This window comes from Tarenaya hassleriana, unplaced genomic scaffold (genome assembly GCF_000463585.1).
Source record: "Tarenaya hassleriana unplaced genomic scaffold, ASM46358v1 Cleome1, whole genome shotgun sequence".
NCBI classification, from domain to species: domain Eukaryota; kingdom Viridiplantae; phylum Streptophyta; class Magnoliopsida; order Brassicales; family Cleomaceae; genus Tarenaya; species Tarenaya hassleriana.
This window is the reverse complement of record NW_010960187.1, coordinates 3994333-4018356: the sequence shown is the minus strand read 5'-3', so window position 1 is coordinate 4018356 and position 24024 is coordinate 3994333. Positions and strand designations below refer to the sequence as shown.

General features: G+C 38.4%; 6 protein-coding genes across 8 annotated transcripts; 3 read left to right on the top strand and 3 right to left on the bottom strand.

Annotated features, from left to right (window-relative positions):
• Positions 1-148: 148 nt before the first annotated feature.
• On the top strand, positions 149-2937 carry LOC104809811 (serine/threonine-protein kinase PBS1-like). The gene is made up of 6 exons (XM_010535889.1): positions 149-888; positions 996-1049; positions 1129-1283; positions 1407-1596; positions 1978-2369; positions 2468-2937. Exons 1-6 carry the CDS (start codon positions 792-794, stop codon positions 2717-2719), a joined length of 1140 nt encoding a protein of 379 aa, XP_010534191.1. The 5' UTR covers positions 149-791; the 3' UTR covers positions 2720-2937.
• A 39-nt stretch (positions 2938-2976) lies between these two features.
• LOC104809819 (protein NLP4-like) lies at positions 2977-7144 on the bottom strand. The gene is made up of 6 exons (XM_010535898.2): positions 6923-7144; positions 5894-6432; positions 5505-5760; positions 5331-5378; positions 4358-5204; positions 2977-4173 (listed from the first exon to the last, which is right to left on the bottom strand). The coding sequence occupies exons 2-6, from the start codon at positions 6379-6381 to the stop codon at positions 3353-3355; spliced, it is 2460 nt and encodes an 819-aa protein (XP_010534200.1). The 5' UTR covers positions 6382-6432; positions 6923-7144; the 3' UTR covers positions 2977-3352.
• Positions 7145-8411: 1267 nt separating this feature from the next.
• LOC104809803 (catalase isozyme 3-like) lies at positions 8412-11703 on the bottom strand. The gene is made up of 8 exons (XM_010535882.1): positions 11597-11703; positions 10627-10723; positions 10220-10497; positions 9336-10112; positions 9138-9227; positions 8968-9035; positions 8797-8890; positions 8412-8678 (listed from the first exon to the last, which is right to left on the bottom strand). The coding sequence occupies exons 1-8, from the start codon at positions 11609-11611 to the stop codon at positions 8619-8621; spliced, it is 1479 nt and encodes a 492-aa protein (XP_010534184.1). The 5' UTR covers positions 11612-11703; the 3' UTR covers positions 8412-8618.
• A 2896-nt stretch (positions 11704-14599) lies between these two features.
• LOC104809795 (GDP-mannose transporter GONST3-like) lies at positions 14600-16574 on the top strand. The gene is made up of 2 exons (XM_010535876.2): positions 14600-14741; positions 14916-16574. The coding sequence occupies exon 2, from the start codon at positions 15048-15050 to the stop codon at positions 16173-16175; it is 1128 nt and encodes a 375-aa protein (XP_010534178.1). The 5' UTR covers positions 14600-14741; positions 14916-15047; the 3' UTR covers positions 16176-16574.
• Positions 16575-17333: 759 nt separating this feature from the next.
• LOC104809782 (cyclin-B2-4-like) lies at positions 17334-21130 on the top strand. 3 transcript variants are annotated; one of them, XM_010535861.2, is made up of 12 exons: positions 17338-17707; positions 17913-17979; positions 18112-18244; positions 18405-18464; positions 18554-18602; positions 18686-18817; positions 18911-19063; positions 19480-19569; positions 19684-19905; positions 20011-20109; positions 20194-20372; positions 20464-21130. In XM_010535861.2, the coding sequence occupies exons 2-12, from the start codon at positions 17925-17927 to the stop codon at positions 20594-20596; spliced, it is 1305 nt and encodes a 434-aa protein (XP_010534163.1). In that variant the 5' UTR covers positions 17338-17707; positions 17913-17924; the 3' UTR covers positions 20597-21130. The 3 variants fall into 3 exon arrangements, with proteins under 3 accessions (XP_019059396.1, XP_019059398.1, XP_010534163.1); XM_019203851.1 differs by having other exon boundaries at positions 17334-17707; positions 19684-20109; XM_019203853.1 differs by having other exon boundaries at positions 17334-17707; positions 17855-17979; positions 19684-20109.
• Positions 20942-22541, bottom strand: LOC104809773 (small nuclear ribonucleoprotein SmD3b). The gene is made up of 5 exons (XM_010535853.2): positions 22285-22541; positions 21782-21834; positions 21608-21674; positions 21449-21505; positions 20942-21275 (listed from the first exon to the last, which is right to left on the bottom strand). Exons 1-5 carry the CDS (start codon positions 22441-22443, stop codon positions 21216-21218), a joined length of 396 nt encoding a protein of 131 aa, XP_010534155.1. The 5' UTR covers positions 22444-22541; the 3' UTR covers positions 20942-21215.
• Positions 22542-24024: the final 1483 nt, after the last annotated feature.

Here is a 24024-nt window from a genome sequence, read left to right as displayed (position 1 = left end):
TATGTCAATGCATTAATTTAATAGAATTATCATCAAAATAATAGTAATAAATATGATATACAGACTTTTATAGATTTTTTTATTAATAAATAGTAAATGTTTAAAGGGGATGCAGAAAAAGAAGAACAATAATAACAGGATTGGAAGGGGGGAAAAGGAAGAAGAAAGGACACGCGGTTCTAAATTTAGCTTTCGTCGGCTCCTTAAATTTCTCACTCGATCTTTCTTTTCTTCCTTAGCTTAAAATTTTCTCAGCTGCTCTGTTTTTTCTCCTCTCCATTGCAAAATCTCTTCTTCCGTTTTCCATTTATAAAGAAGCCAGTTGTCTGTTGCCGCCATTGCTGCAATTCTTAGTAATCTCCAGTTTTCTCCTCTCTATTTTTTAAATTTTAACTTTTTGCCGATTCGGATCTTCTTTCTTAGGGAACGATAATTCAATCGGATATACCCTTTTTTTGGTTTGTTTTCTGGAATCATTAGAACAAAAGAGAGGGGGAGAAAGATTGATTCTTTCTCTTCCCTCATTACAGTTCCCGAGACAAGTCCTAGGTTTTTTTTTTGTGCTTTTGAATCTTTTTTTTGGGGCTTTTTTGTTTTGTTTCTTCTCGCATTTTTGTCTTCTCCGGGATGGGTTTTTTTTTTTCTGGAGCTGGGTTGACGATTATGTTAGAGACATGATTTCAAAACAGCTCCCTGTTTGAATCCATCCGCCATTATCGTCGAACTTTCTCTGTTTGGGGTGGTGTTCTTCTGTAAAGTTTTGCTGCCGTCCCGGAAGAGTTTGAAGAAAAATGAGTTGCTTCTCTTGCCTCAGCCCTCGAACAAAGGACACAAGGATCGACATTGATACCTCCGGGTGTAGCGCTCGCTACCCAAGCGACTTCTCAGGTCTTAAGTCTCTTTATGTTTCATTCATCGAATCGAAATTCGTTTCCTTTTCATCAAAGATTCGCTCTTTGACGTGTTTTTGGATAACCCTCTCTTGCGTGTTTCAGTTAACGGTAGCAGCGAAAATGGAGGAGGAACAGAGTCGAATTCGGGCATCTTAGGTGAGGGTTCAAGGTTACTTTTTCAGACATTTGATAGAAACTTCCAACATTGATTGATCTGGTATTGGTGTTTGATCAGTGAATGGGAAGGTGAATAGCCCAAAACCCGGCGGAGGAGCCAGAAGCTTCACTTTCAAGGAGCTTGCGGCGGCCACGATGAATTTCAGGGAAGCAAATTCAATCGGTGAAGGAGGTTTTGGGAGGGTTTTCAAGGGCCGTTTGGATTCAGGACAAGTAAAAAAAAAAACACAACCTTGTGATCAAAATCGTGTCTGGACAAAGAATCTTTGATGGAAACTGTTTTGAAAATCATGAAATGTGATCTGTTTCCTTTTCGTGTTTTTGTGTTGGAAACAGGTAGTAGCGATCAAGCAACTGAACCCGGATGGCCTTCAGGGGAATCAGGAGTTCATAGTTGAGGTCCTTATGCTTAGCCTTTTACATCACCCGAATCTCGTTACATTGATCGGATACTGTACTTCCGGTGATCAGAGGCTTCTTGTCTACGAGTACTTGTCAATGGGGAGCTTGGAAGATCATCTCTTTGGTGAGTTTCAAGAACAATGCTCACTCAAATTCTTGAAGATTTTTCGTGTTCCTTAGCGGTAGTTTGATAGGATGACGTCGTCATAGAGGGAGGTTAGAACGAGATATTAGCATCGATGATAGGGTCTAATTAAGGGAATAACATTGAGTTTTCATCGGAATCCCTGCTTCGGGATGCATTTTGGATTCTTGAAATTTGGATGCTTCCAATTTCACAGTAATCGTTGAAGGAAACGTAGCCTCTAATCTTCATGTTTGCAATGCGTAAACCGTATATAGAATGCGATAACGTCACTACAAACTGCGTGATACACCTTCCTTATCAGTCTTTCTTATCTTAACTGCTGTTTTTTTTTTCCGGGGGATGTTTTGCGGTTTTCAGACCTTGAACCAGACCAGGAGCCCCTAAACTGGATCACCCGGATGAAAATAGCGGTGGGTGCAGCTCGTGGTATCGAGTACCTTCACTGCAAAGCGAATCCACCCGTCATTTATCGTGATCTGAAATCTGCAAACATATTGTTAGACAAGGACTTCAACCCGAAACTCTCCGACTTTGGACTGGCTAAACTAGGACCTGTCGGAGACCGAACACATGTCTCCACCCGTGTCATGGGCACTTACGGATACTGCGCTCCCGAATACGCAATGAGCGGCAAGTTAACCGTTAAATCGGACATATACAGCTTCGGGGTGGTGTTGCTCGAGCTGATCAGTGGAAGGAAAGCCATTGACGTTTCCAGAAAGCAAAGCGAACAGAACCTCATCGCTTGGGTGAGTAAAACCGGACTCCTGGTTTCACGTTTTTTCGTGGTTTTCGTATATATCTACGCCTATATATATGTATAGCCGTCGCTTCTGTTTTTTCGCAGTCACGTCCGTTTCTGAAGGACCAGAAGAAGTTTGGACAGCTGGTGGATCCGTCGCTTCGAGGGCGGCTGCCGAGGAGGTGTCTGAACTACTCTATAGCGATAACGGCAATGTGTCTGAACGAAGAAGCGCAGTACCGACCGCTCATAGGCGACATCGTGGTGGCTCTGGAGTACTTAGCCGTTCAGAGCGAAGCTTCAGATGCAGCTCGAGGCTCTCCATGCCCGCCGTCGAGGGGATGTGACCAGAACTGAAGGCTGAGTTTGGGAGACGAAGAAACCTCTGGCGGAGACAGAAGGTTTCTGTTGATATTTTTTACGTCGGTTAAGTTTCATATCGTTTTGTGATTTTTTTTTTCTGTTGTAGCGTGTTCTTCTAAGAATGGATTTGGACGGGAGGTGGATTTGCTGAATGTGGATTGGATGTCCTGTAAAAATGAGTTTTTTTTTCTTCTAAAACAAAATTTCATATATTTATTCGGTGTTTGAGAAAAATTATATATACATACATATATATATACATTTGCAAATCATACTCAAGTAAAGAAGACAACACATAACTGAAGAAGAAATTAAAAGCCTCAAAGCTTCAAAATTCTTTTGAAGGGATTCTCTCTACACGTTTTCTTTCTTGTGCTTTCCACAACAAAAGCCACTCACCACCATCTTTAACCCTGTAAACAACCTTAACATCTTTCTCTCATGTCCTAAAACAGTCTTCTTCTTCTTCTTCTTCCCGTAACCAATCTGTCTGGTAATGAAGCTTTTTTGACATGGTTCTTGCTCGAACACAATATTCTGACTCGACCCTTCTCAGGAAAGAACACAATTTAACCAGGAACGTCGAAAAGATTTGAGCTTTTACCGGGAAAGGAATGGTGGCCAATGTCATCCGCTGACAGAAGAACGTTCCGGCAGATGGAAAGAACAGACCTGAAGCAGAAGCTTGATGGTATGGCCCGGTGAAGATCCGCAGACATCTATACACTCCTCTACATCATCATCACACGTCAGTAGTACCCATTCGTTATCGTCGTCTAAGTACTTGAGATCATATCTGCTCATATCGTCTATGTTATACCGCTTGGCTATTTCCCTCGATAGGTCCTTTAATCTGCAAGAGTTTCTCATCCTGAACCGGATCTTCTCGTCCCCATATGTGACCTTCATCCGCAGAAAATCTTCATCTTGGGAAGACGGTAAATGGGTATTTTCCAAACTAGGGTTTTCCTTGAGAGAATCATGGCTCTGCAACCTGGAGAAGAAGGTGGTCGTCTCTTCCCGGCTCAAACTGTGAACCTCGGCTTCACTTCTCGTCCTCTTCGTCGCACAGTCATTGACTAAGCTGTTCTCCCCATTAACAGTGTCTTCTGCAGAGCAAGATTTACGGGATACCGGCAAGTTGTTTAGCTGTGTTTCGCTAGAATAACACTGGCTAGAGCTAGAACTCTGAGTACAGGAAGAAGAAGGAGATTTGACATGGCTTCCGTGTTGTAAAAGAAACGGAGCGGGACAGTTTTTTGCTGGCTGCAATGTGTTGGGGAAGTTCGGGTAGAAAGAGGAAACGGGAAGAGGGCCGGAAACTCCTTCAACCGAGGCAATGACCCGTTGGATTTTCTGCAAGGAACGACCGACTTTCTTGATCTTTCTAGATGGCCACCTCTGTATCCCGTGCTGCCGGCATATTCTCTTCAGAGTAGTTGGACAAACTGAGAAAATTTTCCGACAAAACAAAAAGATCAGCAAAGATAGTTTACCATAATGTTCCACAAACTGCAATGGGATCCTCCCAAGACAAAGATCCTAGTGTTTAAGACTGGATGGATCCCCTTCTGAATTCGTTAAAGATTGATTGTATATATATATACGTATATGTGTGTTGATGATGCTTACCACCGAGACTCTTGGCAGCATCTTTCAGGCTACCAGCAAAGTACTGGCGGAGGACATCCAAAGTGACGGTTTTCTCGGTTTTTGCACGCTTTTTCTCAGCCATTATACTGAAACCTCCCCCATTCTGCTCGCCAATCTCTGAAGCTCCTCCTCCATTGGATACCTGTCCTAGCTTTCGAAGGTCACTCTTAATCTGTCTGGATTCGGTGTTCCACGAAGAACTTTCATGGAGATTATCCTCTACCTTCGGTACCATCTCTTCCCTTTCGATCACTTCGCCCCTCATGGACTCAGCCTCTTCTTCCAGCTCCTTATCCGATACAGTCCTCAAGCTTCTAGACATATTTGCCACGATCGTCGAGAGAGAATTCAACATTGTCCTCTGTTCTTCCAAATCCCGACAACCCTTTGGCAAGAAGAACTCCAACACGAAATCTGCAGAGCCGGTGAGGATCGAACGAAGGCGGATGGAAACGGCGGCACGCAAGCCAAACACGGTGGCATGGTGAGAGAGTGGATACTCTGTTTTCTTGAAGACGGTGACGTCAGGCGAGAAGCAAGGCTGGTTGGTCAAGAAGGCTTGACCTGAAACTCCCTGCCCTTTCAAGAGATGATGCTCGGAACAAGCCTCATGGAATTCCTGAACGGTCGGATCGAAGACGAAGCAAGCATCGTCGACTGTCGAGACACAGTGGACGTAGTTATCGATGTTGTGTCGGCAGCCGGGTTTGTCTTGTCGGAGACAGGATACCCATGTCTGAGCTAGTGGTAGTTTATGTGTTTCGCATGCACATCTCAACAGGTTCCGGATTTCGGGTAATGCTGCTCGGTAGGATATGTCTCGGGCCTGATAAAAGAACAATCCCGTTAGCAGGATTGGGCCAAAAAAGGAATCGAATCTCGGGTACCCGGCCGACCTGATCAAGACGGCCACGAAATTGGAAATTAGAAAACTTAGACTGGTTTTCTTTACCTTTGCAGGAGATGGAACAGGAACTTCTGTGCTCCTAAGATCAACTGCCTGTGAACAAAACAAAACAATGATTTTCCTATCAGAAACTTGTGGGATCAAAAGACTAAAACCGAAAGAACCGAGCCCGAATATAAGCAAACCGAAAACCGAAATGTCCAATCCTATAAAACAAACCTGAAGAGCTCTGGAGATGGTTTCAAGCTCAGGCCTTGATTTAACCATCTGAGTGGTCATCACAATTTCAATAACGCCCAAGCAAATCTTACTACATTGCTCGAAGACAGGAATCGCCAATGTTCCTCGGACATCGCAGTCCTGCGCATGATGAACTCTCGGATACTCCTCGCTCCTGAAAAACCTCACATCGGGACTCCATTCAGGAATTTCCTTCGAATCCTCCATTTCAGCACTGAAGTGGAAGCTCTCTGAAATCTCTCTGTAACTTGCCAGCTTCCGACAGATGGGATCAATGGCGAAAGGCTGTCCCAAGGAAAACCCTTCCAGGCAAACCCACCAAATCCTTCGAATCCTCCATTTCAGCACTGAAGTGGAAGCTCTCTGAAATCTCTCTGTAACTTGCCAGCTTCCGACAGATGGGATCAATGGCGAAAGGCTGCTCTTTTGTGGTCAAGACCCGCTTTCCTCCTCTATTCACAGGTACCCATAACTGTATAAGAGAGCCTCTCTCTCTGGTGAAGTCTTTGATGTACTTCAATGCTTGCACCAGTCTCTCCATTACTGAACAACCGGGACCACCAGGGCTACCCCTTGTTGGTCCAATCCACCATCTTCGGTTCCCTTCAGCTTCGTCAAGACCGGATCTTTCGGCGATGTCCTGACAGAACATCTGAGATATGTCCGAACTGGAGATTGTTTGTGTATCTTGAGGAGGAGACCGTGTTAATGGAGATGGATCAAACGGGTTAATGGAAGTTGAAGGAGAGAAGTCGAGGAACTCGGATTCTTCCATGGTCTCTAACCAGCAACCATCGAATAGCAACTCATCCATGAACTCAATGTCCATTACAGGTTGAAGAACATTATCTCCCATGAGTTTAAATGTTTTGTCTTAAATCTCCACCAAGTGACAACTCGCCAGCACCTGCGAGGAGAGGATCAAATCAAATAAGAGCCATCTGGAAAACGAAGTATCCATTTCAACAGATAGATCACTCGCGATGTATCTCTCGATTTTCATCGCAATTATATTTCGAAAGCCGATAGAGCTCGTGATGAATCTCCTCCCAAACTTAAAACCCATTTGGCGAGGAGACACAATCAATCACAAATCAGGCCTAAACCCACTTCGTGATGCCAAAACAGAGAGAACAAAGAATCAAAGAATCAGGCCTAACCCCCCCCCCCCCCCATGCAGTTGATTCCTCTAATTTGGTCAAACAATACCCTAATCGCTTGTGGATCATGATATACGGAGTTCACCCACAAGAAAAAGCAAATAAACTTTAGAGTAATCATCAGTACCCACAGATTAATCCGGTCCCTTGAAAACGAATACAATCCACCCCCAAGAGAAGAACTTTGCGCTTCAGAGCTAAAATTAAAGGGCCCAAGAAGGAAAAAGAAAAACTCACAAGGCAAAGAGATTCCAGAAGATTCCCCGAGTAGATTCTGTTTCTTTAACGTTGGAGATTCTTGAAGTGCCTCGAACACAAACTTGTCTGAGAATAGTAACAGAGATGTCTGATGGCAACGCAATACCTTCTCCACGGATGATACCGAGAGAGAGAGGAGAGAAAAAAAAGGGAAGATATTTATTTTCCGGGCATCGTTATCTCATCTACGCATCGGGAAAGAGAACCCTTTTAATTGTTTTTGTATTTTTATCGGCTTTGGATTTTTCATTACCAGACATGAATCTCGCTCTCTCTTGGGGTAGAGAGAGGGAAGAAGATTCGATTCCCCATATAAAGTGGGGCCCATATAAGATTATGAACCGTAATTTTGTAAAGTCCCAACCTTTTTTCCACAGAGAGAGAGAGAGACGATCAGCCACCATCGATGAAAAGGCTGTGATTCGGAATCTTTTATGTGTAGGCAAAGGAATATTAGGCGACTATGATTTTACAGTTAGGAAATTATATTAGACTTGGATTTTAATTTTCTGGTGACCAAAAGATGCCAATAAATAAATAAAATAAAGGGCATTGGTTCTACTTTGTGATACAATAATAGATCCAACTATTTTTTAAAACGAAAAAAAAAATCAAAACAAAGAACGGTATCTGATTTTACACATTATTTTAAAGAGTCATTTGGAATATCGTTTCTTAAACATTTCTTTTGGTCGCCACAAGTGGGAATCTCTTAATTATTTCTATTTCCTAAGAGAAAAATTGTATATATATATATATATATTTATATACACACACACACAAAGAATAAGTCTTTGTTATGAGTTGTATCTATTCGATCCAAGTCTTCACGTTTTGATGGCGACGAGGCCGAAGAGAAACTCTACAGAGACAGATGATGGAGAGAGATATATTTAATTAAATCGTAGTTGAATAAAATATATTTTTTTTGGAAATATGAATATATATATATACACACACACACTTTTTATTTTTTTGAATAATTTACAAGAAAGTATGATTATATCGTAGAATCGTATATAATTAGACGAATCAAAATAACTCTCTTTGTCGATTGAAGCTAATATAAAATGACAAAAGGAACAAAATTATCACAGCTCACATGAAGGAGATTCCGATTTGATGTCTATTGAATTTTAAAATATCATACTTTAGGAAGAGAATCTCTCTGTATATAAGTAAGCATTGAGATCATACCAAGGAGAATCTCTTTATTGATACGGAGGAGATTCCGATTTGATATATATATATATATATATATATATATATATATATATAGAGAGAGAGAGAGAGAGAGAGATTTGTTAATGGGAAATATGAAATTACGGTAGGAGGAGCATTTGAGATCATATATATTTCATTATTATTAACATTAATCTTAATTGTTTAATTTAATTTATATATAAAAGCAATAAAGTTAGCATATTAATTTTACGTGTAAAATATATATTTATGATGTCCTTCAGAAGAAAGAAAAACGATATAAGATCATAACATTATTATTTTGAAACAGGAAAGCATAAGAAACACGATTCAGGGTTTACAACATTAGGATCTTGATTTTTTTTTTTTATATATTACTCATTACCAAACAGAAACCGAAGCTTAAAAGAGCAGAGTTCAGAGATTCCATCGCCTCTGACAAGATCTGAGTTTGGTCTGTTTCAGACATCGATCAGAAGCTTGGTCTCACATTAAGACGATTCGCCACTTTCATGCCAAGAGATTTATCAGACTGTTTCATAAACAGAATAAGAGAATTCATGTCATTATACTCAATATATAATGGATTGGACTTTCCTTAATCAATATTAAGCAAATTAATGCAGCTTTCATGATTTATCATTTCTCACCTGAGACAAGTAAGAGATCCAGACACCACGAATCTCGTCAGTGACGCGGGCATCCGAAAGGGCTTCAACCCAACGCTTCGCATATCGTTCTTGCCTGTTCGAAATGACAGAGATTTGGGGTTAGGGTTTATCGTTGAGTGTTCTGCAAGAAACACAGAACTGGTTTGCTACCTGTCTGGTGCCCAAGACCGGTATCTCTCCCCCGGCTGTTTGAAGTTGTTCTCTTTCTCAATGACGCACTGAAATTAGAAAATCAAACAAAACGAATCTGAAAACGTTCCAAGATTTCAGTCATATATGTGGTTGAGACATTACTTATACTCATGGAGGAGGATACAGACCTTTATGCGTTCACCAGAGCAAACAGCAGAAGGAATAGGGTATTTCGCGGCATGGCGAACTGAATCAAATCTTGAAGGGAAGTAATTCACCTGCAAAATCAGATCAAACACCGATCCATATCATCAAGATTCCGTTTCCAAGAAGACAAAGAGACAACGCTTTAAATAAGATTTGCCAACAATTATACATATACAGACCTCCTCATCGCGGTGCATGAAGTTCATGAAACCGTCATGATGATTGTTGTGGTGGGCACATTTGGGAGCATTAACGGGAAGCTGGAGATAATTTGGCCCAAGACGGTATCTCTGAGTGTCGCCATACGCAAAGATTCGAGCTTGCAAGAGCTTATCTTGTGAATAATAGATCCCGGGAACCACGAGACCCGGGTTGAAAGCGAGCATTTCTGTCTCAGCGAAGAAGTTATCGACGTTTTTGTTCAGAACCAACCGACCAACGGGTTGCAGAGGCAATACATCCTCAGGCCAAGTCTTGGTTACATCAAGAGGATCGAAATCAAACTTGTCTTCATCAGCAGGATCCATGATTTGGATGAAAAGCTTCCATTCCGGATAGTTCCCTGCGGCAATGGCGTCATGTAGATCCTTAGTGGCATGGCTATGGTTGTCTGCTGCAACTTTAGCAGCATCTTCCTCGAGCAAACACTTGACACCGCAAGTGGGTTTCCAGTGAAATTTCACGTAATGAGCTTTTCCAGCCTTGTTGATGAACTGATAAGCATGAACCCCGAATCCTTCCATGTGCCTGTAGTTAAGTGGAACGCCCACGTCGTCGTACATGAAAGCGAACGTGTGTAGGCTTTCTGGGAAGTGAGAGAAGTAATCGAGAATTCGCCAGTTCTCTTGAATGTTTGTGACAGGGTTTGGTTTTAGGGCATGGATCGTGTCGGGGAATTGGACGCCGTCCCTGGTGAAGAAGACAGGGAAGTTGTTCCCTACCAGATCGAAGTTGCCCTGAAGAAAACAAAACAAGAATTAACCAGAAGGAAATACTTCGCGAGCTATATAGTTAGGGTTCTTGTAAAATTTGTTTCGATATACATCGATAGACCGATCGATACCTCTCGGGTGTAAAACTTGGTGGCGAAACCACGGATATCTCGCATGGTCTCGGGGCTCCCACGTTCGTGAACCACGGTCGAGAAACGGACAATGACTGGTGTCTGAACGCCAGGTGCTCGGAGGAAATCGGCACACGTGAGATGCGAGACATCATGCGTCACTTCGAAGAAGCCCTTGGCGCTGAATCCCCTCGCATGAACCACTCTCTCTGGGATCCTCTCTCTCGTAAAGTTTGCTACTTTCTCGATGAGATGGTAGTCCTCCAGAAGAATCGGACCTAATTCGATCAATGCAAAAAAAAAGAAAAGAAAATCAAGAATCGTCAAGAAGGTTGCTTGAGAATCAAGAAAGGGTAGAGTTTTGGATTCTTGGAGACAGTTTCGGGTTCAAAGAGACAAGACAAGACCTCGAGTTCCAACAGTTAAGGATGAGATGTTGTTATAAACAGGAGCACCCCCGTTTGTGGTGTAGTACGGAGAATCATGAGAGCTCGAGGGACGAAACTGCCAAAAAAAATAAGATCGATCAGTTGATCTAGAAACAAAATTAATTCAGATAAATATATACGATGGTTTTATCTACTAATATATATATATATATTACAATACAAAAAATTATGATGTTAGGGATTTGTGATATCTATTTTACTGATTATGATGTTATTTTAGATTTTATTTTCTGACAGATTAAAATTTTACAAATAATTAAGGGTTGATTTGTGTTTTGTTTGAGTTCTGATATTCTATATTATACAAAAATATTTATCTTTAAAAAAATTCTATTTTAAATTTTTTAAAATTGTATTCGTATTTATTTTGGATTCGACTATAAATTGATATTTCTGATTTTGAAAATCATATCTATTTAATATAAAATTGGATTTAAACCGAATACATAGTTAACTATGCTTTATTTCATTTCACTTGGTAAGATTATATATATATATATATATAAACATGTGCCTTTCATGAAAAGAATTCCTCAGATCCAAGACAAAAACCAAGATCTCATGAAAATTTTAAAAACACTTATAAAAACTTAACTAGATCAAAGATATTAATTAATTAATTAATTAATTAAAAAAACCGATTCAGAGACCAACTGAACGATAGAACACAGACATAAGTATAGATTTTGTCCTTTTCTCCCCCCATTAAAACTCGATTAACATAATAACACTAACAACAACAAACACGACTCAACCCTTCTTTAGATCTCTCATCATCATCATAATAATAATAATAAAAATCGACAGAATCGAATTGAAAAACATAGAAAAAAAATACCAAACAAGAAGACAGAATCTAAGAAAAAATTTTGGTAATTTACAGTTGAAACTAGGTTCAGAGATCCAAAAGGATATTATGTATAGGTACCTTGTAAGGATCCATGGTGATAGGAGTTGTGCTTTGTAATGATTCTGTGTGTTTGGTGGTGTGAGAGAGCACTCTACTCTACTCCTGTCTATTTAAAGACCCATTTTCCTCACAGTCAATGGTCGTCCATATCATTAATTATCTCCAAATTTTACTTTTTCACCATCTTACTTAATAATAATATCATTCAAAAAATATAATATAAAGTTATAATATATATATGTGTATGTATATGTTCAGAAATCCAAAGGCATTATCAACTTTGTCTTGATGCGTAACATGAAACGAGACATATCGGACCCGGGCCACGTGGTCCTTCAACTTGCTCGATGCTCACACCAACTGCAAATGGACGAAGATCATGTCCTTTTTTATAATACGAAGGTTCATGCCATTTAATTTTTTTAGTCCAAAATCAAACTTTATTCACGCAATTAAGCAATTAATAGTATTTACTCTTTTTTAAACTAGTAAAATCAAATCCAAAATTTTAAAGTGATTTGTCACCTCATGATCATTGGATACCGACTAATGGGTTATCATATGTTTTTTTTAATAACTTTAATTTTTTTATTTGGTAAAGACGAATGTGGTTAATATAATTTAAGATATTTATAGGAAAAAATCACGAGTGATTTGGCAAGGAGCATAGTCAATATATCGAAAGATTGGAGGTTCGATTCCTATCCGTTCACCTGTCTCTTATCAGTTACGACTGATTCACCTTTCACACGTGTGTTACAGACTCATGCGTTTATATTTGGTTTTACTCGGTCAATGCGCGCCGCAAGTGGGATCAGAGTTTCCAATGTATATAAAAAAGAATAAGGTATTTATAGTTTATCCAAACACCGGTTACTGAAATTTGAATTATAGGTTATTAAAAAAAGATTGGGATGAACCCAAATTTAAATGTACTTTAATATTTTTTAATATTAGAGATATTTTTATATTTAAATCTAAATTCCAACATATAGATCAGATCAAATGTGTGAGTTAAAACGTCGTCTTCATCGTAGAACAGTCCACGTTTGCTTTTTTTTTTCCTCCATGCCGATGGCGACCGGATTCAGATCCCACCTTATCTTGTCGTTATTCCTTTTTTCCTGGATTTATTTTTTGACCCATCATCTCATTATATATATATATATATATATATATATATTCATATGTATTGTGATTATAAATTCATTATACACCTTTAATCTCATTGGATTACTTCCACCGGAAAACGAGTACATGCGAAAAGACGTCATGGACCGTATAAAATCTACATCTAATTGGAAAGTATATGTACATGTTATATTGGTACGTAGATGAATCATAACCCATCATATATAACAAAATATCCTATCGATTTTCAATTTTCACCATGCCAAAAATAGAAACTACAAAATAATTAATTATACATATCTGACTTTAAGTTTTTTTACCAAATATTTATATCCCCTATTTTTAATTAGATCAATGGAATGGCCTACATAAAATAACTTAGAATATATGTGTTTTCTATACTATTATTATTGAAAATAATTTAGGGTTAGACAATGATTGATAGTATCTTGTGGTTCGTGATCGTCCATAGGTGTTGATATTTTTGGTAGATGAAACACGTTGATGACTTCTTTTCTGTTTTGTTTTTTGGAAAAATCCAAAATAAAAAACAATCAACTTTACAATTTTGATAAAAAAAAATACTGAATTTTTTATTTTTATCAAATAAACATTAAACTTTTTAAATTTGACAAAATAAACACTTAACTCTTTTATTATTGTCAAAATAAACAAAATGAATGACGTGACCAATGAGATGCAAACACGTCAGATTATTTTACTTAGTTTTTTTGACAATCGAAAAAAATTTATGTATTTTTTTTATCAATAAAAAAATTCGGTGTTTTTTTTATAATCGCAGAAAAATTTATATATTTTTTGGATCATTTAAAAAGTCAGTGTTTTTTAGATTCGTTTAAAAAGTTTAATGTTTATTTGACAAAAAATAAAGTTTAGTGTTTTTTTGTCAAAATTATAAAGTTCAATATTTTTTTTTTGGAATTTTTCCTTTGTTTTTTTAACCATTGACGCATATTTCTTAGGTTTATACTTTTAATATTTTTAAATTATCCAAAAACAAGAGACCTCAAATAAGGAGAAATGAAGAGGAAACCTAAATAACATAATAATCCCGTCTAATATAATATCTATTAACACCAACCAAATTCATGATAGAAAAATAATAATTACAATATAAATCAGATATATATAACAACTTGTTTTCGATAGAAGAAATATGTTGTTTTCATTAACTTTAGTTTTTCTATGATTCTTCGCATTGTATACGGAAATATCCTTTTATATTGGTGAACACATATTCTTTATTTTATGTGAAAATATTATAGAAATTGAAAATGACGTCAATCAATTTCGTGTTAGAAAGTCGAATAAATAGCTACCGAAATTATCGCTATTGTTGGACGAGCAAAACTAGACTACTGAAAAGTTAATCGTAGTTAGTGAAAAAACCTAATCATAGTTAGTGAAAAAGAAAATTTAAAATTTAATCATTTCAATTGTCAATGATTTCGTTTAACTATCCCTAACAAAAAACTCCTTGGGTTCACTCATTCCATTTAGCTTCAAATTATTTTTTATTTATAAATTTTTAGAAAATATATCATTTATATCAATTGAAATCTATTTTAATTTACTAAAATTCTATTATATTACGAAAAAATAATATTTTTCAAATTTGTTTTAATTAAAAAAATTTATTAAATTCATATTTAATTTAAAATTAATTACTTGTCTTTTCGATGTGGGCCAATGATGGTGATACTATACGTAGCAGATGAATATTGGGCCAGGCCCAATAATGATAAGACGATATGAAGCAGATAAATATTGGGCCTTGCCTAAATCGCCACTTTACCAAAAGGGTAATAAGCAAGGGAAATCAGGGGTATAATTGGAAATTAAAAATAGAAAGAAAAAAATACCGACACAGTCGAGCTCGGCCTCTTCTTCGGCGGGTTTTCACGGCGCAGATCTGTGTTTTTGGGGATTCAGAGCTCTCCTTTTCTCTTTTCTTGACAACAAAACCCTAATTTTGTCTCTGTTGTTATCATCTATATCGGCTGAGCATCAGGTTAGTGTTCTGTAATCGGTTTTGCTTTCTGTGTTTTTGCTTTTTGGATCTTTGCTTTCTCTGTTATGATTTGATCTCTTTAGATGGAATCGGTTAGGGTTTATTGTGTTTTCTATTGGAATCTTATGAAATGTGGCTTCGTAAGGTTACATGATTTTATATGGATGCTTGTAGATCGTGTTACGGTACGCATTTTGGTGAAAGGAATCGGAGATCAATAAAACATTTCGACGATTTGAGCTGATGGTTACTGAGTGTCGATCTTAGAAACATCCGATTTCAATTCTCTTCTCTATTCCTTTCAATATGTCTAACGATGAAGAAAAAGGAAACCCAAGTGAGATTCACAAGTATAATTCAGGAGGCAACAAGGTCGAGGTACAGGAACCTTGGTATAGTGGTTTACTTCACCATGCCTCAATCTATGGAGTAGCTGCAGGTTACTGCATTTCGGCCTCGCTGCTTTCGATCATCAACAAATGGGCGGTCATGAAATTTCCTTACCCTGGAGCATTGACTGCTCTTCAGTATTTCACTAGTGCAGCTGGGGTTTTCCTCTGTGGGCAGACGAATTTGATCGAGCATGATTCTCTGAATCTTTCGACGATGTGGCGGTTTCTTCCGGCAGCCATCATATTTTACTTGTCTCTCTTCACTAACAGCGAGCTTCTCCTTCACGCCAATGTGGACACGTTTATCGTATTTCGTTCTGCTGTTCCTATATTCGTCGCGATTGGTGAGACGCTTTTCTTGCATCAGCCATGGCCGTCTCTTAAGACATGGGGTTCTCTCGCTACGATATTTGGAGGAAGTGTGCTTTATGTTTTGACAGATTACCAGTTTACTGTTGCAGCGTATAGCTGGGCTCTGGCCTATCTGGTAAGCATGACCATAGATTTTGTTTACATCAAGCATGTGGTTATGACAATTGGTCTGAACACTTGGGGTCTTGTGCTCTACAATAATCTGGAGGCCTTGCTCTTGTTCCCCCTCGAGTTGCTTATAATGGGAGAGCTGAAGAAAATAAAGCATGAAATCACTGACGAGACTGACTGGTACTCTTTCCAAGTGGTTTTGCCTGTGGGGTTATCCTGTGTATTTGGCCTGGCCATCTCTTTCTTCGGGTTTTCATGCCGTCGGGCCATTTCTGCAACGGGTTTCACTGTTCTCGGCATCGTGAACAAGCTATTAACAGTTGTGATCAACTTGGTCATCTGGGATAAGCATTCCACCTTCGTCGGAACCATGGGACTTCTGATTTGTATGTTTGGTGGAGTCATGTATCAGCAGTCTACGAGCAAGAAACCGAAAGCTGTTCAAGAAGCTGAACCACAAGAGCGAGATGAGGAACAAGAAAAACTGCTCGAGATGCAGGAGAACAAGGAAAGTGACAGCATCGAGAAGGCAGCCTCCGGATCAGAGGATAAACAATGATCATTTACAACAAGATTTCCCCAAGCTGGTCCGATCTTGTATCCAGTGTATGGAAAAACTTTTTCTTGAGGCATCCGATCCCCGAACGCATAGATTCTTGAAACGAGCAGATGGATCTTCATCCATCATCGCCTTGAATTATCAAGAAAGGTTGGGAGATGTGGCAGATGGAGCGGATAATCGCAAAGAACGTGAAATTCTTCCTTTCAGGTACGTTTTAGTTCGACAGGAGATCAAATAGAGTATTAGTTTAGTGATCATGGATGCCAAGTATATTTGTTTCTTTCTTGTTTCAATGTGTTTGGGAATTTCTTGGTGTGAAATTCAAACAAGATCTTCTTTTTAATGATGAGAGTATCTTTATAGGAGTAAAATCTGATATGATGATGGGTCGTTAGAGATGAATGCCAATGGAAAATGTCAAAGAATGAAGTGAAATCCTTAAGTGGATTACAAATAAATGTTTTAACAAATGACATTAATTGTGTGTGTGTATATTTATTTTGGTATAAAAATCATATAATTGAAATCTGAAGATGTGTGGTGTTTCAATGCTTCGGAAACTTTAAAATCATGGGAAACGAAATTCTTAATATTTTGAAATACCATGTGTAGGCGATTTTTCTTTACTTTTATTTATATGCAATAGATTATTATTTATGACTACTTTTTACATTAAACTGAATCATCATATAGCAGATTGATACAAATAATTTTCAAAATTTCTATTCACAATGTTTTTTCATGTGAGCTTTTTTCCTGTTATTTAAACCGGAAACTATTCAGAGCCAAAAATAGAATAAAAAAGCCAAATTTTACTACTTGCCTTTCTTCAAATAACCAATAATTCGGAAATATCAAAATTCATTTTACCATATCTTCCAAAATTTATAAATTCGCAAATCAATATACAATCTGGTATGGCATGGGCGGAAGCAATAATTGGTAATAATAATAACTAGTACTAGTAACAATATATAGAGGTGAAATTATTAATTAGGAAGAATTTGAAAAGCGGATGGGGCAAATTTATATAGCTGGTATGTTCGGGGGGCACGTATGAAGGCAACTTTTGATCTCGAGTTCGAGGGATTTGATCCAACGGCTGAGATTAACTAGCCGTTATTTTTAAACGCGATTTTCTTAAAGAAGAGCGAAGGGGCACATGCGGACATACATCCGCTCTTCCCGTCTTCAAATCTCTACTCACTTCCTCCTTCCTTTTTCCTTTTTTCCCTTTCCCAGAGAGAGAGAGATCGAGACAGATCTATCTCTCTAATATCCTGACGATATCTTCAGTAGCCGTTGGGGATTTGATTTAGAGAGAGGGGAATTTTGTTGGTGGTCGATTGATTGCTTTTGGGGGGGATTTTGGATTCGATGGTTTTTTTCTGAGAAATCACTGCTTCTGTTTAATCGATCTGGGTTCGGCGAAAGGCTGGGTTGACGGAGATTCTCTCTCTGGTGGAGTCTGTTCGTGTGATTTCGAGATCAGGGTGGTGAAATTTTCCTGGGTGTCTTGTAGGCGGAAGGTAAAATTTTCGGGTTTTTTCGTCTGGGTTTTTCAGATCAAGTCTTGTTCTTGATTGGGTATTTTCAGATTTTGGCATCGGGTCCAGAAGATTCAAGTATAGAGATTATTCCCCTTTTAAATTGCTCTTGGGTTTGGATTTTTTTAGGTTTTCAATTCGATTTCAGGGGGGTTTTAAAGCGTTTGCCGTGAAAATTTCGCCCTAGGTAACGAAGAAAATGGCTGGATCAGACGAGAACAATCCTGGAGTACTCGGACCAATGAATCTCCAAGGTAATCGATCCGTTTGTTCATATGTGGGTTTATCAGAAAAATCATCTCAGGAATCATCTCTTCGATGTGAAATTTCAAGTTTTGTGATTGCCAAATCATTGATTTATCTGTTGGATTCTGCAACCTGAGAAGGGGGTTTGCAAGGTGGTGGTGGAGGAAAGTCCATGCCGGCGACTGGGCAGACTCGGAGAGCACTCAGTACCATTAACAAGAACATCATCGGAGCTCCACATTATCCTTGTGCAGTCAAGAGAACACTGTCTGAGTAGGTTCCTTCCATGAACAGTCTCAGAAGTTGCCCTTGCTTTTTCAGTGATTAGAGAGACGTAGAAAAAGGCTAATATATATATATATGTATAGATGTGGTTTTCTGTGGATTTTCTCTGAATCTTGGTGATCATTTCCTGAATTTCCCCTGATTTCAGAAGGAATGCCATCTGCAGTAAGAACGACCCTCCTCTTCCGGTGCATCGACCAGTTACCAGGTAAGCAGTTTTGAGGCTTTTGCTTGGCTTCAGTACAGTGTCACATTAGTTGATGTCCCTTGCATAAGCTTTACTATTAATTGGTTCAGGATGTTTGCTTCTCAATTAACTGACAAAAGGCAGCAAACGCAGCAGGAGGTATCGTCTACATAAAGAAAGTGACTTGTTGGATGTGGTAATTGAGAATAAAATCTTGAATGGTTTCTGTTCTTTATGTCCAGGAAACCAAGAAATCAGTCTCGATTTCTGGTGAGTCGGCCGATAAAATCATCATCGATGCCGACGAAGGAGAATTTAATGAGCCAATGTTTGTTCAACACACTGAAGCAATGCTTGACGAGATAGACCGGATGGTAATTGATATGACAAACCACCCTTATATTCGATGAGTGTCATGAGAGACTCAGCAAGGAAATGCTGTTTTTTATCGCTTGCTTTTTCTGCAGGAGGAGATTGAAATGGAAGACGTGGATGATGATGATGATGATGATGATGATGATGAAGAGCCTTTGATCGATATAGACAGCTGTGACAAGAATGATCCTCTCGCGGTGGTTGAATATATCGATGATCTGTATTCCTTCTACAAAGAAAATGAGGTAATTAGTGACAGAACAGAGATATCATCAACAGCTTCTGGTTCCGAGATATATGTTCTCAACAGTTCTTCATTTTCCTTGTACAAAGCATACAACTTATTGATATATAACTCTCATCCTCTCATTAATGCCCTGTTGAAATATCGATGATTTGCTGCTTTCTACAAGAAAAATGAAATAATTAGTCTTTTCGTATAGGTGTAGGTGTTCAACTGTTCTTCATTTTTCTTGTAGAAATCAGACAAATCATTATTATTTTCCTTCCATCAACTCGTTAATGTATGTTGAATATTTGTATGATTTCTACAAGAAAAATGAGGTTAATTAATGTTGGTGTTCATAGATCTTCCAAGCTCTATATCATCAATAGCTCCTGGTTCCGAGATATAGATGTTTGATTGTTCTTCATTTGGCAGTGCCGAAGCTGTGTCCCACCAAACTACATGGAGAATCAACAGGACCTAAACGAGAGGATGAGAGGAATTCTCATTGACTGGTTGATCGAGGTAGACACCGAAAGGAGAATGGAATTGTGCTCATCCGTCATAAATTGTTTTCTAATTTGGTTTGATGTTTCAATCTTGATGAAAAGTAATGTTGTTGTGATGGAAATTGAGCAGGTGCACTACAAGTTCGAGCTGATGGAGGAAACCCTTTATCTCACAGTCAATCTCATTGACAGATTTCTAGCAGCTCAGGAAATAGTGAGGAAAAAGCTTCAGCTTGTTGGTGTTACAGCTATGTTGCTTGCTTGCAAATATGAAGAGGTTTCAGTTCCGGTGGTAGATGATCTCATTCTCATATCCGACAAAGCTTACACCCGGACAGAAGTGCTCGATATGGTAATATTTCAGGATCAAAACATACGATGCTTCATAACTAAATGTCATATTCTGAGAAAGAATAATGGTGTGAAAATGAGAGAGAACATGTGTTTCTTCTTGCAGGAGAAACTAATGGTTACTACCTTGCAATTCAACTTCTGTCTTCCGACTCCATATGTGTTCATGAGACGGTTTCTGAAAGCTGCACAATCCGATAAAAAGGTTCAAACTTTTAATCATCTAAAGGCTTCAACGGTCTGAAGGGTCCATCATCTAACATGAATGCTCTATGTATCTATGTCCCAGCTTGAGCTTCTATCATTCTTCATCATCGAGCTTTGCCTGGTGGAATACGAGATGCTGAAGTACCCTCCATCTCAATTAGCAGCATCAGCGATCTACACTGCCGAGTGTACGCTTAACGGATTCAAGCAATGGAACAAGACCTGCGAGTTGCACACAGGGTACACTGAAGAACAGCTACTGTAAGAAACCAAACCCCCAAAAAAAAGCAGCAGCAGCAAAAACCCATTGACAAATCCTCAAATTCTGAAAGTGGGTTCTGTTTGGTTTCAGGGAATGTTCGAGAAAGATGGCCACTTTCCATCAAAAGGCAGGGACAGGGAAACTGACTGGTGTACACAGGAAGTACAGCACGTCCAAATTCGGTTATGCTACAAGAAACTTACCAGCTACTTTCCTTCTCTAACTTTTTTTAACATCGAATGTCACAAAATGATCTATTATAATAATAAGCCATTTTGTCATAACATGATCAAAGTCAGTTAAAGCAACCAAAGTTGCCCCTGTCGAGTGGGTTTAATGTCTGAAAACGTATGTATCTGGGCGTCTGAGTCAGGTTCTTGTTCAATCCTTTTTTATCCTCTTTACTTATGAGCAATAAAGGATTGTTAGCCAAAATTCTGCTCTCTTTAGATTTCCTTGTTCATGACTAACTTCATTTCTGAATGCCAATAAAGCTGTTTGGCAATATCTGTCTCTGTATTTTCTGTATTTTAGCTGAAAAAAAATTAAATTTCGAAGAGAAACCAAGTAAAAATTTTCATAGTACTTCAATGTCATTCTGCAGAATTCATGGTGGAATTCGCAAAAGACCATCTGAAAACATGTCAACATTCCAACATCTTACTACCCAAATACAGAAACAAAGAGCATCCGGTCATCTCTCTCTCTATCTGTCCCATGCCCTCGTTAATGTCAAACATTGGTTTTGCAGAGAAAACCTAAGCATAAACGAAAGGACAAGGACAAAGACTATCGCTTTACCAGAGGATACCCCAAAAGATTGTTTACTTTGGAGAGTTAAATCACCGTCTCACGGGTGGCACCGAACCCCTCCCACCAGTTCCACGCCCGGCAGCCTGAGCCTTTACAACAATCACAAGATCAAAGTGTTCAAGAATCAGTAATCACAAAATCAAGCCAATGGTGAAAAAGAGTTCTACTTTACACAAACAACATATAATGGAGATTTATTCTATTAGTTCGTAATAGAGAAACAGAGAAACAAATAAGGTCATTTAGAAAGAGTAAAGCTTACTTTGGCACGCATTGCAACAGCTCTACCTCTGCCTACGCCCAATGATGAGCTCTTACCCTGCAAGTTTAAGCAATCAAGATGTTAACATCTCAGGTTGATGTTAATGGAGAACACACACAACAAGTGGTCCATAAAACAATTCAGAATGAGCAAGCATACCTTGATTCTAGCATCTAAACGTTTGAACATTGGAGCATTCTTGAGCATGTCTGGTATGACCATAAACCTGTCCAGATTTCGTCACAGGTCAACCATCAATCAGAGTTAGCTATGTTGAGACGGATTTCAATAGATTACACCGGAATAAAGACATGTCTAAGTTGGATAAAGCACCTGACTTTGCTGCCTCTGATGAAGACATGCTCAAGCTGAGACACCTTACCATCCTGTTCCGGGACAATGAGAAATCCAAGCATAAGTTTAGTAACGATCACAGAGAATAACATGAGAAGTTATATGGACAGTGGCCTAAAAACATAAAAACTAACAGTGAAAAATATGATGGAAAATTTCATCCTCATAGATCCAAAAAGCAATTATACCATACCACAGCATACTCTTATAGAACTGACTGCTGGATTTAATAGCCTTGGTTTTACAGTGCAAGAACCCCAGGATTCACAGTTTTCCGAGAAAGTTTAAAAATTGATATAAACCCGAAAAGGAAGAAATCCAACTCCCTAAAAACCCTGGTGAAATTTCTAGGCTTGACAAATCTAGGGTTTTTACAGTACGCTCCTCCACTTACATCGGCAAAATGGAAGCGAAATTTGGGGTTCAACAAACACATCTACAAAACGAAAAAAAACGAAACGAAATCTAGGGTTTGACATTACCTTGGCGGTGTAGGTGATGTTCTCGAGCTGACAGTTCCAGTTGTCCTCACACTCGATCATGCTTCCTCTGTAAAGCTCGCCGCTCTTCAGTTCCACAGTGACGACATGACCGGAGGCCTCGTGAAGGAGCTTCACCGGTATTCCCAAACTGCGACTCATCTCTTCGTCTCCTCCGGCAAAACCCTAATTAAACCTTCACTTTTCTCTCTGCAACCTCTGTAAGATGGCGAATGACGAGGAGACGCAAAATCAAAAGGTTGTGTATCAGGGACAATCTCGATATTTAAAGCTGGGCAGAGGGTATTTAAGTAATTTAAGTATTTTGCTCGTGAGGATAAGCCCAAAACTCTTCTCCCTTATTGGTCCAATAAATATAAATATTTAGGCCCATTATGAAAAACTGGTAAATACTTTTTTTCTTTACAGGTTCCTATATTTTTTTTAGTTTCAACAAGAAAAGATGATACATGAATTTTATTTAAATAATCTTTCCAATTTTCAACTGGGGAAATTTTTAAAAAATTTATTTCGTACGTATATGTAGCCACGTATCAACACATAAAACATTCCCTTATAACTATTATCCAAACATGAAAATCAACGAAAATGAAATGTTGGATCTTCGTGTTCATCTTCTCTGTCTTCAAACTCCTCCCCCTTCATCAGCCTCTCTCTCGCCGTCTTCGCCTGCGCATTTCATTGAGATTTAATCCGAAGAATCCAGATCTCTGTCTACAGAGTCTGTAGCTTGTAAGGGTGAATTCTAAACACAATAAATTCACAAGCTTAGATACGCATAATATTGCATTTTGTGTTTTAGTCTAACCCCTTGGTAGATACCTTCTTAAATCTAAAACCGAACTAGTTGCACAAGGAACTCATCGTAAAGCAATAGAGATAGACACGAGTCGGATACCCGAACTTTTAGGATTAAAATCCGAATCCAAATGGTGCGTATATTATGAGATATTACCTCGTCTCGTATTCACTTTGGTCTAACACCCAAAAACTAGGTATCCGAATTCAAATTTAGATACGAAATTTTAAAATTTTTAAATAAATATCATATATTAAGTAGGGGTAGGCGTTTCGAGAAACGGTTCGGGACGGGAATGGATCGGTTCAGTTCTTTCGGTTTTACAAAAATAGGTATCAATCGGTTTTTATATTGTATTCGGTTCGGTGTTTGACTTTAACCTTGTGTTTGTGTCCCACGAGCTCCACGCTTTTCCTTGTTTTGACCTAAATTGGAAAACCAAGAGTTTCTTCTTTCTGTATATAAACTTGTAAAAATGAAAACTATACCCATCTTTTTAATTGATAGCTTTAATTAGAATCACATTTTATTTTCCTCAATAAATACCAATTCGATCACATAAATGGAATATGCAATATCATGACTCAGTTTTTTTTTTCTTCCAAAAACGAACACTGCCGATTAAGGTGGAAACAAAAGTCAGTAAATTCAAACATAAAAAAAAAAGTCAAAGATTCTACCTAAATGAGCGATGTCTTGATTAAGGTAGAAACAAAACAAGGAAAAGTCACACAACCAAAAAAATCAAACATCCAACGGGTAATTATAATCATAATCCCACGTTTAAATGTATTAATGATTTGATAAACGTGACAAATTTTACAATTAGAACATGTGTTGGTTAATAGCATTGTTGACTTCCATTAACTCTGCTGCATGTGAAATATGAATGGAGAAGTTTGTTCACCGTTCAGTTCCCTACA